We start from the raw sequence: 17648 nt of genomic DNA, 5'->3' as shown, positions 1-17648 counted from the left end.
AACAGATGAAAGGGACAGATATGAGAACGTAATGAGGAAAACTGTGCAATGGTAAGAGAAAGAAGTAAGGAGCCTTATGCTAGGAGAGGTTGAATGGCACGTTAACAAGCTGGGGTTGGTGAGGGAATGAAGCTTGGAGGAAGATAATTGAGGGCTGAAAAGGGGCAAGATTGAAAGGTGGAAAACTCGTAGGTAGGTGAGATGTGAATGAGGAGTAAAATCTAGCTGCTGAGTGGAGATGTACTGAAGAAATAGAGAAAAACAATAAAGGGGAACAATCAATGTCAAAAACAGATTAGAGAGGAAAGGAAGACAAGAGAAGAAAGAAAAAATAAAAACAAGACCGTGGAAAAGAACTAGATGAAGACAATATAAGAGTAGGAGAGGCTGGGACCAGGCAGATTAATAAAAATAAAATGCTGGGACCAAGCAAAGGGAGAACATATTTTATTTTCTGTTAAGTGACTGGAATATGTCAGCTTTTGAAATGTACAATCCTGATAACTTTATATTTCACATAGCACAGTAGGAAATACATTTCTGTTTCTGGAATGTCGCATTGCATTCAGTTTCTCAGAGTTCTCGTTCCTAGTTAAAGGGTTCTTATTCTGTATTGGAGGCCCTTTCTGTATTCCGCAAGAGTGTTAGAATTAAGATAACCTGCTAGCGTTTTGTTTCTGGGTACTCTGACAGGTTCTATTTTTCCAACAGGACGTATATTGGTATTCTTGGTGCTGCCTTTTATAAGTTGGGCTGTTGCTATATGAGCTCTGGACATTAATGCTGCTTTATCATGACAGGTTTTCTAGATAAGTCTGGGGTGTCATTTTCACGTTTTGGTTACTGGAGCTCTGAAGTGGTCCTCCCACCCCCTGTTCCCACTACCTTGGGAACCACTTTAGGGGCCCTTTTACTAAGCTGTGTAAGCATCTACGCATGCCCAACATGTGCCAAAATAAGTTACCGCATTGCCCTTGTGGTAATTTCATTTTTTGGCACGCATAGAGGAAACGGCTTAGTAAAAGGTCCCCTGAGGTGGTTCCCAAGGTAGTGCCGCATGTCCATTTTCAGCAAAAAAAAGGCCTTTTTTGCAGGTGTGCTGAAAAATGGACCTGCACACCAGGGGTGTAGCCAGATCCTCGCTGGGAGGGGGGGGCCAGAGCCCGAGGTTGGGGGGCACTGTTTAGCCGCCCCCTCTGAGCCACCGCCGCCACACTGGACCCCCCTGCCGGCCTGCCGACGACCCCCTTGAACCCCCCTCCTGCCACCAACTCTCCCCCGCCGTGGCCGCCTGCCCCGCCGCCGCATCAGATACCTTGTTTGCTGGCAGGGTCCCCGAACCCCACCAGCCGAAGAGAGTCTTCTTCAGCGCCAGAGTAGTGCCTTCGTTCAACTAAGTTCCTGGTGTGATCAGCTGTTTCTGACGCCTTGCGTCCTGCACGGGGCTACATGAACGAAGGCGCTACTCCGCCCCTGACTGAACTCTCCCCGAGCCTATCGTTTCCATCCATGGTGGTCTAGGGGTTCCTATGGATAAGAGTGAGGCTTTCTTCTGCCCCTCGTGACTCCAGTCTCAAAATAGCCACCAGAACCCATAGTGGCAATCTCATGCTATTAATTTATGAACAAAGACACACAGGTGCCACAAATCCTGGATTCTATATAGCGCGCCTAGAGATCCACGCCAAAATCTAAGTGTATTCTATAACAACATGCATAACTTAATTGGCTTAACAAGCAAATCAGCGCTGATAACAGCTGTTAACAAGCAATAATGAGCAATAATTGGCAATAATTAGAATTTAAGTGCACAACTCGCTAAGCTCACATTGGGGCCCTTTTACTAAGCCACGTAAACGTCTAGGCGCACCCAATGTGTGCCAAAATGGAGTTACCGCGTGGCTCTTACAGTAATTTCATTTTTGGTGCATGTCCAAAAAATAATTTTTATTTTCGGACACGTGTATTGGACGCGCACCTAGTGGCATTTGATGCACACAGGTCATTACCACCCAGTTACCATGTGAGGTCAATGGCTGGCACTAATGGACGCATGGCAATTTTCATTTTGCCGCATGTCCATTTTCGGCAAAAAATTTAAAAATGCATTTTTTACAGGTGTGCTGAAAAATGATTCTGCGCATGTCCAAAACACGCGTTTACACTACCGCAGGCCATTTTTCAGCGCACCTTTGTAAAAGGGCCCCTGAGTCTGAGGATACAGCGTATGTCTCCCGATGATCAGAAACTGTAAGTTCTTTCAATTCTACACACCTCAAAGAATCAAAATAGTGTTGTTGTACACAATGAGATACAAGAGGCTCCTCAAACTTTGTCTTGATACAGTGCCGATGTTCTGTCGACCTAGTTTTCAATGCCTGTGAGGTTTGACCTATATTTACCATCCCACAGGGACACCGTGGCAAATAAATAACATTAGCTGACTCACAAGAGGTAGAACTCTATAACATACACCTTTTCCCAGTATAAGCTTGCTGAAAAATGGATGCCTCAGTCATAACTGAACATAAGGAGCAGTGACCACATTTACATACATACATAAGTATTGCCATACTGGGACAGACCAAAGGTCCATCAAGCCCAGCATCCTGTTTCCAACAGTGGCCAATCCAGGTCACAAATACCTGGCAAGATCCCACAAAAATGCAAAACATTTTATACTGCTTATCCCAGAAATAGTGGATTCTCCCCAAGTCCAATTTAATAATGGTCTCTGGACTTTTCCTTTAGGAAGCCATCCAAACCTTTTTTAAACTCTGCTAAGCTAACCGCCTTTACCACATTCTCTGGCAACGAATTCCAGAATTTAATTACACGTTGAGTAATGAAACTTTTTCTCCGATTTCATTTTAAATTTTCTGATGTCCACATTACTATCGTTGTTGCCTTCTGTATGACTCCTAATATTACTAGGGCTTAATTTATCACCCAAGTTGCAGTTTCTTTCACAAGCAAATATATTGTTTGCGTTCTCAAAACACGGATGCAAATTCGAAAATGCTAAATGGGGGTCAAATCTCTTTCTTTAATCTGTCAGACATAGTAGTATATTTTTGTACAAAAGTCAACACATCCTCCATAGGGAACTTAGCTGATAATGCAGCACCTCTTCTCGAGGGTTAAAATAACCTAAATTTGCTACTTTTCTAACTGTACCAAGAACTATAGAGCTTAGTCACATATAAAATCCTTGTTGGGCTTGACTTGTGTCATCCAGCCAGGAATTCCACATTCTTCAATCTCCCAGCAATCCTTTGTAGCTCGTGGTAGGATTTAAGCAACACATTGTACTCTGTGGACTCCTGAGGAAGACAGGTATGCTGAGTCCTATGTACGAAGTAATCCTATATGTGGATCTTCAATAAAGAGCTTTCATTTGCCTAGTGGTTCCCACTGATTTTTGTTGCTGTATCCAGATATACTCATATTCTATAAAGGAACATAGGTGCCCCTTTACAGAATTGCCCTCCATGTATTTAGGCCATTCACTGTTGGCTCAGGTTTGCCATGGTTGGTGCATACACTTTTTGCTTCTGTCACTTCTGGTTAGGTATTCCTGGTACTGCTATTTCCTATACTCACAGGTTGATCTTGCTGTGATTCATTTATAATTGTTTGAATGTACTGCGGTACGCAGTGGCGTAGCCACAGGTGGGCCTGGGTGGGACGGGGCCCGCCCACTTAGGGCTCAGGCCCACCCAACAGTAGCACACGTTTAGTGGTAGCTGGTGGGGATCCCAAACTCCACCAGCTGAAGACTTCCTCCTGATGGTAACGAAAACGCTACTCTCCACAATAACGGCACCTGCGCATGCTCAGTTTTCAGTGCGTGCCTGCTGCAGACTGCCAAGATGGAAAGAAGCGTTTTCTCACCAGCTGAGATATTTTTTGGGTGGTGGTTGAGGGGAGGGGGAGAGAACTCTTGGTGCCCACCCACTTCTTGCCTAGGCCCACCCAAACTCTGTTGTCTGGCTACGCCCCTGTGCAGTAGTACGATGTATTCATTGATTGGGAGCGACGCCTTCTGATCCATTGGCCTAGCAGTACTGCTGTACAATTTTCTGCAGGAAAACTGTGTTCAGTTCCTCGATGTAGCTTCTGCTTCTCGGGGGGGGGGGGCAGGGGCAGGGGTGCTGCTGAAACAGAGTTCATAGACTCTGGGAGGCAGTGCCGGCCATCAGACAGCAGTAACATTGACTGACGAATGCAAGAAGGTATTTTTGCCAGGTTCTAGAGGAAAATCAGTCCATCTCCCTCAGTCATAGAATTGTTGCTGTGAAAGTCGGGCTGGATTGGAGATGGGGGAGCATAAAACAAGGAAAAGCCCCAGGCTGCTGCAAATGAAGCACATTAGCCACGTAGAACAGATTCTAATTGAGCTGATACCTAAGGAAATGGGCAAGTTGCTGAGCCAAATAAAAGTAGAAAGGAAAATTCATAACACAACGCTTTTGGTTGATAGTAAGTTACAATTGTTCCAGAGTAGTTGCAGGGGTTTTAGAGAAAAAAATTCAATTGTTGTGCATATTTCATAAATGTTTTTTATATAATATGTTGTCATTCACCAGACAGGCAATAGAATATAATTCAGACTAAGCAGCCCAGATAAGCCATCAGCAATTTTGCAATGTGACCCAGAAACGACTATTAAGCCTTCAAACACAGAGCAGCCGGCTGTGGAAGTTCCCTAATGACATGCCATCCTTCACTGGGAATATGTATTTTAGAACCTGCTTTTTGGGTATAATGATTATTTTGGGGAAGTCATAAGAAGACATATGTTGACATATGAAAGAACAGCGATACTTTGAATTTATTTTTGTTTGCTTATTTATTCATTCTGTAAATGCCATATCTAAGAAAGCTCAAGATGAATTAAGAAAATGAAAAAAAATTCAAATCTGTTAAAAAAAAATGTAAAAACCAAGAAGTAACGTGATCAACAGGACACTTCCAAAAACCCCCCAGGAGACGAATGATTAAAAAATGGTTCTTTAATAGTGGATGAGACTCGACACGGCACCGTGTTTTGGGGAACAACACCTGCCTCAGGAGTCTGTATGTGCCAGTCAGTGGAGCTGAAGAAAGAGCAAACCAAATCAAGCCTTTAAAAAGACTAGTGATTGGAAAATATACTAGGCGCGTGGGTCAAAGAACCAATGAAATTGTGAGGACAATCGGGTACAATGAGTGTCCAACAGTAATATCACTGTGTGAACCATTTTTTATCATTCATCTCCTACTACTACTACTACTATTTAGCATTTCTATAGCGCTACAAGGCGTACGCAGCGCTGCACAAACATAGAAGAAAGACAAAGAGCTTACAATCTAATAGACAAAAATAAAGTAAGCAAATCAAATCAATTAATGTGTACAGGAAGGAGGAGAGGAGGGTAGGTGGAGGCGAGTGGTTACAAGTAGTTACGAGTCAAAAGCAATGTTAAAGAGGTGGGCTTTCAGTCTAGATTTAAAGGTGGCCAAGGATGGAGCAAGACGTAGGGGCTCAGGAAGTTTATTCCAGGCGTAGGGTGCAGCGAGACAGAAGGCGCGAAGCCTGGAGTTGGGGTTTTTTGGAAGTGTCCTGTTGATCACGTTACTTCTTGGTTTCTACATTTTCCCTCGTAGAGAGAGGATCCAGTTTCTCCACTTTGGTGATTGCTTTTTGTAAAATAAAAAATGTAAACCATATAGTGCCCAATTTGTAAAGGATTTATGCACCTAACTTTGTGGCCCTTTTACTAAACTGTGCTAAAATGTGGAAAATGGCATGCTTGGTGATCATTTTTAAGATATAAGGCAAGGAATTCCACAGACTTGAGTCAACGTAAGAACATGTTTGGCAATCTTTGTGCCAATAACTTCAAAACCTTATCGCACTATAGTTAATAGGGGCCTAGATGTATAATGTCAGACTACTTCAGGTTCATTTTATACTGAGTCTTGTTCTGTTTTTAGTCTGTTCACAGTTTTCCAGAGGAGTTTACGCCATCTTTGGATTCTATGACCAAATGTCAATGAATACACTGACATCATTTTGTGGCGCTCTGCATACCTCTTTTATCACACCAAGCTTCCCAACAGATGCAGACGTACAGTTTGTCATCCAAATGCGACCAGCATTAAAAGGAGCCATCCTGAGCCTTCTGAGTGATTACGACTGGCAAAAGTTTGTATATCTCTACGATACGGAAAGAGGTAAATGCAGGCGTTTGATGTACAGTGAGTTCCTTCTAATCAACAACTAGAACAAAAGTTGAATTCAGTAATTTATTGTTTTGAGTAAAAGAGTTTTGCAGACATCGATGTACTTTTAATTTGACATGTGTAGAATCAGAAGCCTTGGGCAAACCAGAACAAGGAACAGATACCACAATAAGTAGGTGAATATTGGCGATTATGTTGATTCTTACAAATGAGTGTTTATAAATAGCACTGAGGGGGTCTTTTACTAAAGATTAACTCCAGTTATCTACAGCAGGGCCCATATTATTCCTACAGGCCCCGCAGCAGATAACTCGTCTTTAGTAAAAGACTGCCTAAATAATTTCCAGGGCAATATATTTTAGAAATGCAGGGAAATATAACCAAACTTGGAGTGAATTTTCAAAATGTTTTGGGAATCATTTTAAAAGGCATTTCCATAGGTGATGTACAGAAAGAGCCTTTTATGTTTGTTTATTGCTTATATGTATTGAGAACTTGATACACTGCCTTTCAAAATAAAATCAAAGTGTTTACAAATTTAAAAACAAAGATGGAAAGGAACTATAAATCCAGCAAGAAAGAGAAACAAAGAAGAGAGTGAAAAATGTAAGCACTATTTGCCAGAGGCGTAGCCAAACTCAGTATTTTGGATAGGCCCTTCCACACTCACGTGCCCCCTCCCCTGCCCCCCAACCACACACCGCAAATATTTTCCTGGAGATATTTTGTAAGAACATAAGAGGTTTGTTTTTCACCTACCCCACATTTTCTCCCTCTCTTCTGTGGCGTCCCAGCATCTGTGCTCCTATCTCTGAACTCTGTCCCTCCCCGATGTCGGTACAGGCATTCTTGGCACCTGCAGTGATTCATTCTCGCTGCTTTCCATCTGCCATGTCCCACCCTCGCTGGCATCATTACCTGTTTCCTGTCTGGTGGAATGCGGCAGATGGAAGCCAGCGGGGCTGGTGCAAGCAGCGAGAATGAACTGCTGCAGGCGCCAAGGATACCTGTACTGACACAGGGTAGGGAAGGGGTTCAGAGACCGGAATGCAGATGCTGGGATGCTGCAGAGGAGATGTGGGAAGGGAGCAGTGTGGCGCTGGAGCTGGGTGGTCCTGAGCCAAGATTGGGTGGGCATGTGCCCACCCAGGCCCGCTCATAGTTACACCATTGCTATTTGCATGCTAAATTCTAGAATACCTAGTACTTATGCATTTGAATGGTACACTTATGCGCATAAACGCTAGTTCAGTGTTAGCCCTCTTCCTATATAATAATTCTCACCTCCAACATTCTATCTTGCTGCCTGTGTCCGTGGCTTTCTTCAGAGTTGGTCTGCTAGGCTCCGTAGATCAGGCTGATGTCACGTAGAACGCCAGAGCCAGAGGAGGAGGGGCGAAAGGGGCAGGGCACAGGGGCGGAGGCGGAGCTTCAAAGAGAAACAGAAGCGTTGAGGGATGGAGTAGCCGAGAGCGTCGCGACCAATGGCAGGGAAAGAAAGGTCGGAGTCCTCCTTGGGCGTGAGCGGAGGGGGCAGAGCCATGGAGAGCGTGCTGCTGTGCCGAGCCGGCGTGTGGGTGCGCTCGCACGTTCCTGCGCTGGGCGTGGGAGAGGGGGACCTCAGGAGTCGGAGTGGAGCGAAAGAGGAGGAAAGCAGGCGACGGCCGCGGCTTCCCCTCTGGGACCCATGGAAGGGTGTGTGGGCAGCCGCCATGACTCCTCGGGAGGGAGGGAGGAAGAGACCCTGAAACTCGGAGGGAGGGAGGGAGGGAACAACCCTGAAAGTCAGAGGAAGGGAGGGAGGGAACGACCCTGGAACTGGGAGGGGGGGAGGGAAGGGGGGAAGGAAGGGAGGGGGGAGGGGGGCCCCTGGCACACACTCGCTCTCTCACAGACACACTCGCACCCAGTCTGTCTCTCTCTGTCACACTCGCACATTCACACACTCTCTCTCTCTTTCTCACACAGTCACTCTCACACACACTCTCTCAAACATGCACACTCCGAGGAAAACCTTGCTAGCGCCTGTTTCATTTGTGTCAGAAACGGGCCATTTTTACTAGTAAGTCTATAAAAAGCACCAATAATTGGCCTTTTAACAAGCAATTATTGGCACTAATTAGATTCAATTAACATTTGCATGCGTACATTTAGGTGCGAGTTGGAAAAGGGGCACAGAAATGAAGGGTCATGGGCGGATCAGGACGGATCAGGGGTGTGAATTTTAGTTACAGGCATTATTATAGAATAAGGGGGCTCCACGCTTGGCTATATTTAGGAGAATGTTCAGCTGAAACTCTAAGTGGCTGAGTGCAGCTAAAATTTACCTAAGGATAATCAGCTAATTAGCTGATCTGATCACCATATCCGCTGAGTACTGGCCTATTTGTGATATTGCTGGAATTTTATCAGAGACAAACTGGTTTGTTCTTGGCATTCTACAGTTCTTTCCCAAAATAATGATTTTGAATTTCAGCCACTCAGCTCAGGTTGAATGGTTTGCAGAGATATTGCCATAGGATTATAATTTTAAAACGTGGCATTAAAACTAAAAGTATGTGTACCTGCATCTAATTGAATCAGATTTGTTTGACACCATCTGCCTCTGGTAAAACCATGCTGCCTTGCATCAGGCAGCCCACTAGATTGTAAATAGGTCACTCTCCTTTCCATTAATTTTCCTACCACCAAGGTAAGACTTACTCATCTGTATCTTTCCACCTCCTCTTTGCTCTGCTTGATTTGACAAGGGACCTCAGAAGCAGTCTTATCTCTAAAGATCTATTGAACACTTCCTGCAGCAGACCTGCCAGAACCTGTCCGAGCTCTCTCAATATCCTGTGATGTATCTCCGTCGGCCCCATGGCTTTCTCCACTTTGTATTTTTCAGTTCCACATAAAACGCTGTTTCCTGTGAATGGCGTTGAATTTACTCGTCTTCCATCGTTGTTGGAAGTTGTTTTTTAGTTGATAATGATGCCTTGTATCCAGTGTGTTTTTTCTAGCGAAAAAGGTGCCGGTACTCAAATGCCAGGCCACCTTTCAGGGGTGGGGTGATCACTGATAGACCCACCCCACAATAACCAGGCCCCCCTGCAACTAATCACAGAATCTATGACAAGGCAGAATTGGTGGGTAGAGCCTGAGCTCTTTCGTTAAAACTTGGGGACCATGGGTCCATTTTAGCAGACAACTGAAAAGGTGCCGGTACTCAGTACCCCCTCAAAAAAAGCCATGCATGTATCTGAGATATTCTGTATCATCTCATCATTTATTTCAGTTACATTGTTTAAAGAAAAAAAATTGTCAACCCAAAGTTGAAATTACAGTCCAATGCATTATAGCTTTTGTAGCCTTAGGCTACCTTAGGGGCAGAACAGAAGATTGTAGGTGAAGGCAAGGACTGTAACTCCAACCCCTGATCCTTGGACCTGTGCTGTGTGGGAGTAAAGACAAGCCATCAAGGTTTTACCAGTGGGAAGCTTTTCTTCACATTCCTGACTCACTTCAAATCCTCAGACTGCAAACTCAGGGGCCCGTTTACTAAGACACTTAGGTGCCTACATGCGTACAACGCGCTTCAAATTAGAACTACCGCCCTGGCTACCCAAATGGTTTTTCAGTACTATTATTAATATGCTAAATGGATTCCAGCACAGGTGCAAAGGTATACATAAATACATAAGTATTGCCATACTGGGAAAGGCCAAAGGTCCATCGAGCCCAGCATCCTGTTTCCAACAGTGGCCAATCCAGATCAGAAATACCTGGCAAGATCCCCAAAATGAACAAAACATTTTATACTGCTTATCCCAAAAATAGTGGATTTTCCCCAAGTCCATTTAATAACGGTCTATGGACTTTTCCTTTAGGAAGCCGTCCAAACTTTTTTAAAACTCCGCTAAGCTAACCGCCATTACCACATTCTCTGGCAACGAATTCCAGAGTTTAATTACATGTTGAGTGAAGAAAACTTTTCTCCAATTTGTTTTAAATTTACTACATTGTAGCTTCATCGCATGCTCCCTAGTCCTAGTATTTTTGGAAAGCGTGAACAAATGGAAGTGCAAATACCGATTTTTGTTCCAGCAGCACATCACCCCCCTCAGCTTCTCCTCCTGGAGGAAGACAGAAAAAGTTGTTGGTTCTGTTTGCTTGCTGGTAAAGAGAAGAAAAAAAGGCATTAAATTCTCACTAGTACCCACTGCAGAACGACCTAACCCTTCACTCCTCGTCAGAGCTTACTGTAAAACCCCAGCGTTAGAAAACTTTGCACCCAGGCCTTCGGATCTTCCACACACGTCTTTGTATCCAGGTGAAATGGCAAATATAATACACAGAGGACCGGGTTCAGTTAATAGCAGAGCGCCCTTTGCAGGCTACTAGTTTAGCGTGGATCTTGCACCTAACTTGAGGCACGGGCAGTTACGCCTGCTGAAACCTGATGTAAACACTGGCATTCAACTAATGGCAGTTGAGCACCTAAATGACCCCATTCTGTAACATCATGCCTAATTTGTGAAAACGCCCCTGACCCACTCAAACTAGGTTACCATCCAGCTTATAATTGAAAAAGAAAAACGCCTATATTGTGACCCAAATCGGGAGATAGACGTTTATCTCACAAAAACGAATAAAGCGGTATAATCGAAAGCCGAATTTGGACGTTTTCAACTGCACTCCGTCGCGGATGCGGACAAAGTTGATGGGGGCGTGTCGAAGGCGTGGTGAAGGCGGAACTGGGGCGTGGTTATCGGACGATCAGAGATGGGCGCCTTTCGCCGATAATGGAAGAAAAATATGCGTTTTTAGCGAGAATTTAGGGCACTTTTCCTGGACCCTGTTTTTCCACGAATAAGGCCCCAAAAAGTGCCCTAAATGACCAGATGACCACTGGAGGGAATCGGGGATGACCTCCCCTGACTCCCCCAGTGGTCACAAACCCCCTCCCACCACAAAATATGCCGTTTCACAACTTTTTATTTTCACCCTCAAATGTCATACCCACCTCCCTGGCAGCAGTATGCAGGTCACTGGAGCAGTTATTAGGGGGTGCAGTGGACTTCAGGCAGGTGGACCCAGGCCCATCCCCCCCCCCCCCACATGTTACACTTGTGCTGGTAAATGGGAGCCCTCCAAACCGCCCCCCAAACCCACTGTACCCACATGTAGGTGCCCCCCTTCACCCCTTAGGGCTATAGTAATGGTGCAGACTTGTGGGCGGTGGGTTTTGAGGGGCATTTGGGGGGCTCAACACCCAAGAGAAGGGTGCTATGCACCTGGGAGCTCTTTTACCTTTTTTTTGTTTTTGTAAAAGTGCCCCCTAGGGTGCCCGGTTGGTGTCCTGGCATGTGAGGGGGACCAGTGCACTACGACTCCTGGCCCCTCCCACGAACAAATGCCTTGGAGAATGGGCGTGCAAGTGGCAGATGAAGTTCAATGTTGACAAGTGCAAAGTGATGCATGTGGGTAAGAGGAACCCGAATTATAGCTACGTCTTGCAAGGTTCCGCGTTAGGAGTTATGGATCAAGAAAGGGATCTGGGTGTCGTCGTCGATGATACGCTGAAACCTTCTGCTCAGTGTGCTGCTGCGGCTAGGAAAGCGAATAGAATGTTGGGTGTTATTAGGAAGGGTATGGAGTCCAGGTGTGCGGATGTTATAATGCCGTTGTATCGCTCCATGGTGCGACCGCACCTGGAGTATTGTGTTCAGTACTGGTCTCCGTATCTCAAAAAAGATATAGTAGAATTGGAAAAGGTACAGCGAAGGGCGACGAAAATGATAGTGGGGATGGGACGACTTTCCTATGAAGAGAGGCTGAGAAGGCTAGGGCTTTTCAGCTTGGAGAAGAGACGGCTGAGGGGAGATATGATAGAAGTGTATAAAATAATGAGTGGAATGGATCGGGTGGATGTGAAGCGACTGTTCACGCTATCCAAAAATACTAGGACTAGAGGGCATGAGTTGAAGCTACAGTGTGGTAAATTTAAAACGAATCGGAGAAAATTTTTCTTCACCCAACGTGTAATTAGACTCTGGAATTCGTTTCCGGAGAACGTGGTACGGGCGGTTAGCTTGACGGAGTTTAAAAAGGGGTTAGATAGATTCCTAAAGGACAAGTCCATAGACCGCTATTAAATGGACTTGGAAAAATTCCGCATTTTTAGGTATAACTTGTCTGGAATGTTTTTACGTTTGGGGAGCGTGCCAGGTGCCCTTGACCTGGATTGGCCACTGTCGGTGACAGGATGCTGGGCTAGATGGACCTTTGGTCTTTCCCAGTATGGCACTACTTATGTACTTATGTACTTATTCGTTTTTGACCTGGGCGCTTTCATTTTCCATTATCACTGAAAAACAAAAACGCCCAGCTCACAAATTGTCGAATAAAACATGGACGTCTATTTTTTTTCGAAAATAAGGTTCGGTCCGCCCCTTCACGGACCCGTTCTCGGAGATAAACGCCCATGGAGATAGACGTTTTCGTTCAATTATGCCCCTCCATATGTCCGGATTTACCCAGACATGTCCTCTTTTTTAGGGCATGTGTGGGCAACCGGACGGGTTTTGCCAATCTGCCCGTTTGTCCGGATTTGTCCTATAGGACGGCCCACCCACCAGCCTGCCCGTTTGTCCAGAAATCCGGACAAACGGGCAGATTGCTAGCCTTCCCTCTCCTTACTTACTAGTGCCCTGGTGGTCTAGTGACCTCTGCCGCCTTCGGGACAGGAAAGAGCCCCCTCTTTCCTGCCCGGAGCGCTGCCCTGCATGCATCCTTCCTGTTGCTGATCCTCAGAGCCGATTCAAAATGGCCACCGAGAGTTGACGTGACCTCGCGAGACTTCTATTCTCGGCGGCCATTTTGACTCGGTGCCGAGGATCAGCAACAGGAAGGATGCATGCAGGGCAGCGCTCCGGGCAGGAAAGAGGGGGCTCTTTTCTGCCCCAAAGAGGTCACTAGACCACCAGGGCAGTAGTAAGGTAAGGGGAGGGGGGTGACGGGGGGGGGGCGACGGGGTATGTGACAGGGGACGGTGCGAGGGTGTGAAAGGGGGCGGGACGTGAAAGGGGTGGGGCGGTATATGTGGTGGGGCGGGGCATGTGTCCTTTTTGGGGGACAAAATATGGTAACCCTAACTCATACCACTCCCATGGCCACACCCCTTTTCAGTTACACACTATAAACTTTGGCTACACACTTTATAGAATAGGATGCGCATGAATAACTCGAAATGAGTGCCAATTAATACAAGTCATTGATTGTTAATGTCTCATTAATTAGTTTGCATGCAGATCTGGGATCTGCACCCAATTTTGGGTGACTTATATAGAATCCAAGGGAGAGCCTATTACCATGCTATTATAATGAACAGAGTGCTGTTTTCTGCACATCCCTTTGCACACAGATTACACCTGCGTTAAACCCCTTCTTCCATTGTGCACCTGCATTTGCACAGAATATTATGTGCATATGTCACACTAACCATTTCGTACTTTACTGCAAAAGCCCCCCATGAAGGCAAGTATTCAGTCTGAATGGCTCTTCCAAAGAAGATGGCTTTTTACTGGAACAATTTGTTCAAATTAGGCAGAAAATCAGCTCAGATGCTGGAGGTGGAAAAAACATTAAGGTAAAGCAGATTTTCTTCCACCATCCTCTGCAGCTCCAGATCTTCACACCACAAAGTGGCAAGTCACCTGTCCTCTAGCTTTGGACTGGACTTCAGCCATACAAAGGCCTCCAACTCGCATGAATCCCTTCCAACCTTAGGCTACTGCAGTCTTCAGAGCACTGGTCAAAGCTATGCTACCAGGGTTCTCCTATTTATTCTCCCTGGAGTTCCTGGATCACTTCTCTTCCTCTTGGGAGACTCATTGATACACTCCTGTCACCCCAAGCTCCTTGAGTCCCCATGGGAACAACGGCAAGACAAATCCCATAGCAGTAGAACTCCAAAGCACTGGGGACCCTTTCCTCAGAGTTCAGATACTCCCCTGGAGTTCCCAAGGGATGAACTGACAGTGAACTTAGCTCTCAGGTAGAAGGGGTCATTGGGGCCCCCCTGGGCCCCTGCTGCCCCCCACCTTTGTTTCCAGCACACCCCCAGCACCCTTCCTTGAAGAGCCCTGGTAGATTAGTGGCCTCCTTGGGGGACAGGAAAGACACCCATTCTTTCCTGCCCACGACCATTGCTCTACCCTCACTGCCGCTTCTTCTTAATGGCTGTCAAGACTTTCTGTGGCAGTCTCGTGGGTTCTGGCAATCTCAGCAGCCATTTTGAAGATGCAGCGATGCTGGACAGAGCAGCACAGCAGGCAGGAAAGAGTGGGGTTCTTTCTTGCCCCCAAAGAGGCCACCAGACCACCAAGGCCCTTCAAAGTAGGCCCAGGGAGGGCCCATTAAGGCTTGAGGGCTGTAGTATGCAGGGGGGGAGAGGCACTAGGCCCCCCAGACGCTCTGAGCCCTTGGGTATTGCCTGGTTGCCTATATGGTCAGTCCGCTCCGGAGTCCCCACACCTGCAAGGAAGGTTGAATGAATGGCAAAATCTCTCCTGCAAGCACAGGGTTTTCATACTTACCCATAACATCACTAGCACCTTCCTCTTAGAGCAGGTTATTTGCATATACTCCACTACATACTGCTAGCAGAGGTTGAATTCATTGCCCACCATTCTCACACTTGTACCTCTGAGAGACGATGAGCTAAGAGGTTCTAAACTTGACAAGTTATAGCTTGGTGCAGGGGGCTCAGAATAGCTCTAAGGTCATGGCCCATAATTTATCAGCTTCTTTTTACACCTGCCATTCACCTTCATGTTAAATTCAGGCACATAACTTCAAGGTGTCTTTAATTCTAATTCCTACTTAAAAGACCAGTTCACATTAATAATTAACATGGATCTGTTGCCGCCTGATAAAATGAGCTCACATTATTGAATCATCACATTTTTTTTTAAAAATCAGAAGAGAGAGACACAGCCAACAAGAAGGGGTACAGAAAAAGACATTAACCCTGAAGAAACAGACACCAAACCCAATCTTATGCCAGGCACTAATTATGTGACTGGCAATACTAGAAACCTTTGCTAAGTTTGGTATCCTGGGCTAAACTATTTTGATGGGTCTTCTAATAAAGAGAATATTGCATGAATTGTAACCATAATAGTGGTGAGTAAACTACCTGCTCTGGATAATAAGTGAAAATCCCCACCGACATTTATGAGAAGTGTCCAGTGAGACCGAAGAATACCTCAGCAGGCTTTTCACAGTAACATAGCAAAGGATGGCAGACCAAAAGCAAAGGCTTTAGGGATGTTATTCTGCTTTGCTAAGGTTACTCTCCGTCATTTAATTTAAGATGTGCAGAGCAGAGTACGACATAAATAAAAATTCATATACAAAATCCATTTGCCTAAAATCCAACCCTCTCAAAAAGATTAAAAAAAAAAAATCACCAGTGCAGCTTTCACAACTCACAAATTCAAAACAACACCCCAAAATATATTATATATCATATCCAAAAAAAACCAATCATCATAAGAATCTCCAACACCCCCTGCCCACCCGCCCACCATTGTCGACACCACCCACCGCCGCCAGCACCACCACCAACTTTGCCCCCCCTCCCTCCGCCAACGACCCTCTCGACCCCCGCCCGCCCGTAGTCGCCGTCCCTGCCGTTGCCTACCTTTGCTGGCGGGGGACCCCAACCCCCGCCAGCCGAAGTCTTCTTCCTTCGTTTAGTGTCAGACTCGGAAACCAAACGAAGGAAGAAGACTTCGGCTGGCGGGGATTGGGGTCCCCCGCCAGCAAAAGTAGCAGACGGCAACGGCGGGTTGGCGGTGGGAGGGGGGGTTGAGAGGGTCACCGGCAGGGGGCCCAGGGCCCCGTGGCCCCATAGTAGCTTTGCCCCTGCACTATATGGTGCCAAAAAAATCATCACCAAAAAAAAAATTGGCGCTAAACAGTATTTTATAAAGGGCAGTCTGAGATAGGCGCCCTTTAGAGAGTAGCATGTAGTGCTGGAATGCACACCTAACTTAAACCAGGCATAATTCGCGGCGCTCAAATTGAGTGTGGATCCCCTGAAGTCTATAACACAGTGAGCATTTTAAGTGAATGTCCCTGCCCGCCCCGTGTCCCTGCCATCGTTATTCCCCCTTTTCAGATCCACACGGAAACACTTTGACACTATTCTATAACAGGGCACATAAGTGTAGATCCATGCCAATCTTTGGGCTGTTTTGGCGCCTTCTGTTATAACACAGAAATAGCATTGTAATAGAAGGCGCCATATATATAGAAAAATACTAGGCACCATATATAGAATTCCTTAGTATATGGGCCATCCAGATCATGCCATCAACTAATATCCTCAACAGCTGTACCTTTAAGGAAAATATTCGGGGAAAATAGCTCCCTTCGCCCCAACACACACACACACACACACACACACGTGTGTTTTTGGAAGGCCAGTAAAATGGTTATACTGCTTTGACCTGAACTACTGTTCATGCAGGTTATCCCAATGCGTTTTTTTTTTCACCTTCTTACCATTTAAGAGATCCTTTGTGGTTATCCCACACGTTTTGGAATTCTGTTACAATCTTTATGATTCTATTTCACGCTTCCACTACCCTTTTTCACAAAAACATATTTCCTGATGTTCCTTAATCTGCCACCTTGGAACTTCATGTCGTAATTTCTAGTCCTGCCTCTTCCTTCCCTTAGTTTGTATATGAGTGCATTTCAGGTATTCAAATGCCTGGATCACAAATCCCCTGTCTCTCCTCTTCTCTGAATTATACATGTTACCCTCTAGTTCCAGCACCATTTTGGTTACCTTTTTTTCTGAATTACCTCTATCTATCTCTGTGCTTTCTGAAATGCAGTTTCTAGATCGGAACACAGTATCTTCTTATCCATCCATTCCTGTGCAGAAGCATTATTATCTCTCTTTTTTTTTTTCAACTTTTATGCCTCTTTCTGTGAAGCTCTAGCCATCACCTTGTCACACTGTTTTGCCAGCATTGAAATTGTCAGACACTACCACCCTATGGTCTGTCTTCTGATCAGCGAACATCAGCCTTTCCCTCTGATCATGTACTCTTCCTTTGAAAAGATATGTAATGTCTTGCACTGAATCTTAACCGCTAAGTAATTGACCACTTCTCGAGCTTTTTTCACTTCTACCTACTCCCTGAAGATCATCCACTCCTTTTTTTTGTAAATTGTTTGTCTTATCTGCCACAAAACAAACTTTTCCTCCTAACCCTACTGCAGTATTGCTCAGAAAGACACTGAATAGAACAGGGGCGTAGCCAGACACCCATGTTTGGGTGGGCCTGGACCCAAGGTGGGTGGGCAGCATTCCGCCTTGTCCTACAAGTGATTTGGTTTCTCCCTCTCTCGCCTGC

At 45.6% G+C, this 17648-nt stretch overlaps 1 protein-coding gene across 2 annotated transcripts in view; it reads left to right on the top strand.

Moving 5' to 3' along the window:
- GRIA3 (glutamate ionotropic receptor AMPA type subunit 3) overlaps positions 1-17648 on the top strand; it is a 429528-nt gene that overhangs the window by 78574 nt on the left and 333306 nt on the right. For both annotated transcript variants that reach the window (XM_030209320.1, XM_030209321.1), the window contains exon 3: positions 5980-6219. In XM_030209320.1, coding sequence (XP_030065180.1) covers positions 5980-6219 — 240 coding nt within the window. The remainder of the gene's footprint in view (positions 1-5979; positions 6220-17648) is intronic.

This window comes from Microcaecilia unicolor, chromosome 7 (genome assembly GCF_901765095.1).
Source record: "Microcaecilia unicolor chromosome 7, aMicUni1.1, whole genome shotgun sequence".
NCBI lineage: Eukaryota > Metazoa > Chordata > Amphibia > Gymnophiona > Siphonopidae > Microcaecilia > Microcaecilia unicolor.
This window is presented reverse-complemented; position numbering and strand designations above follow the sequence as displayed.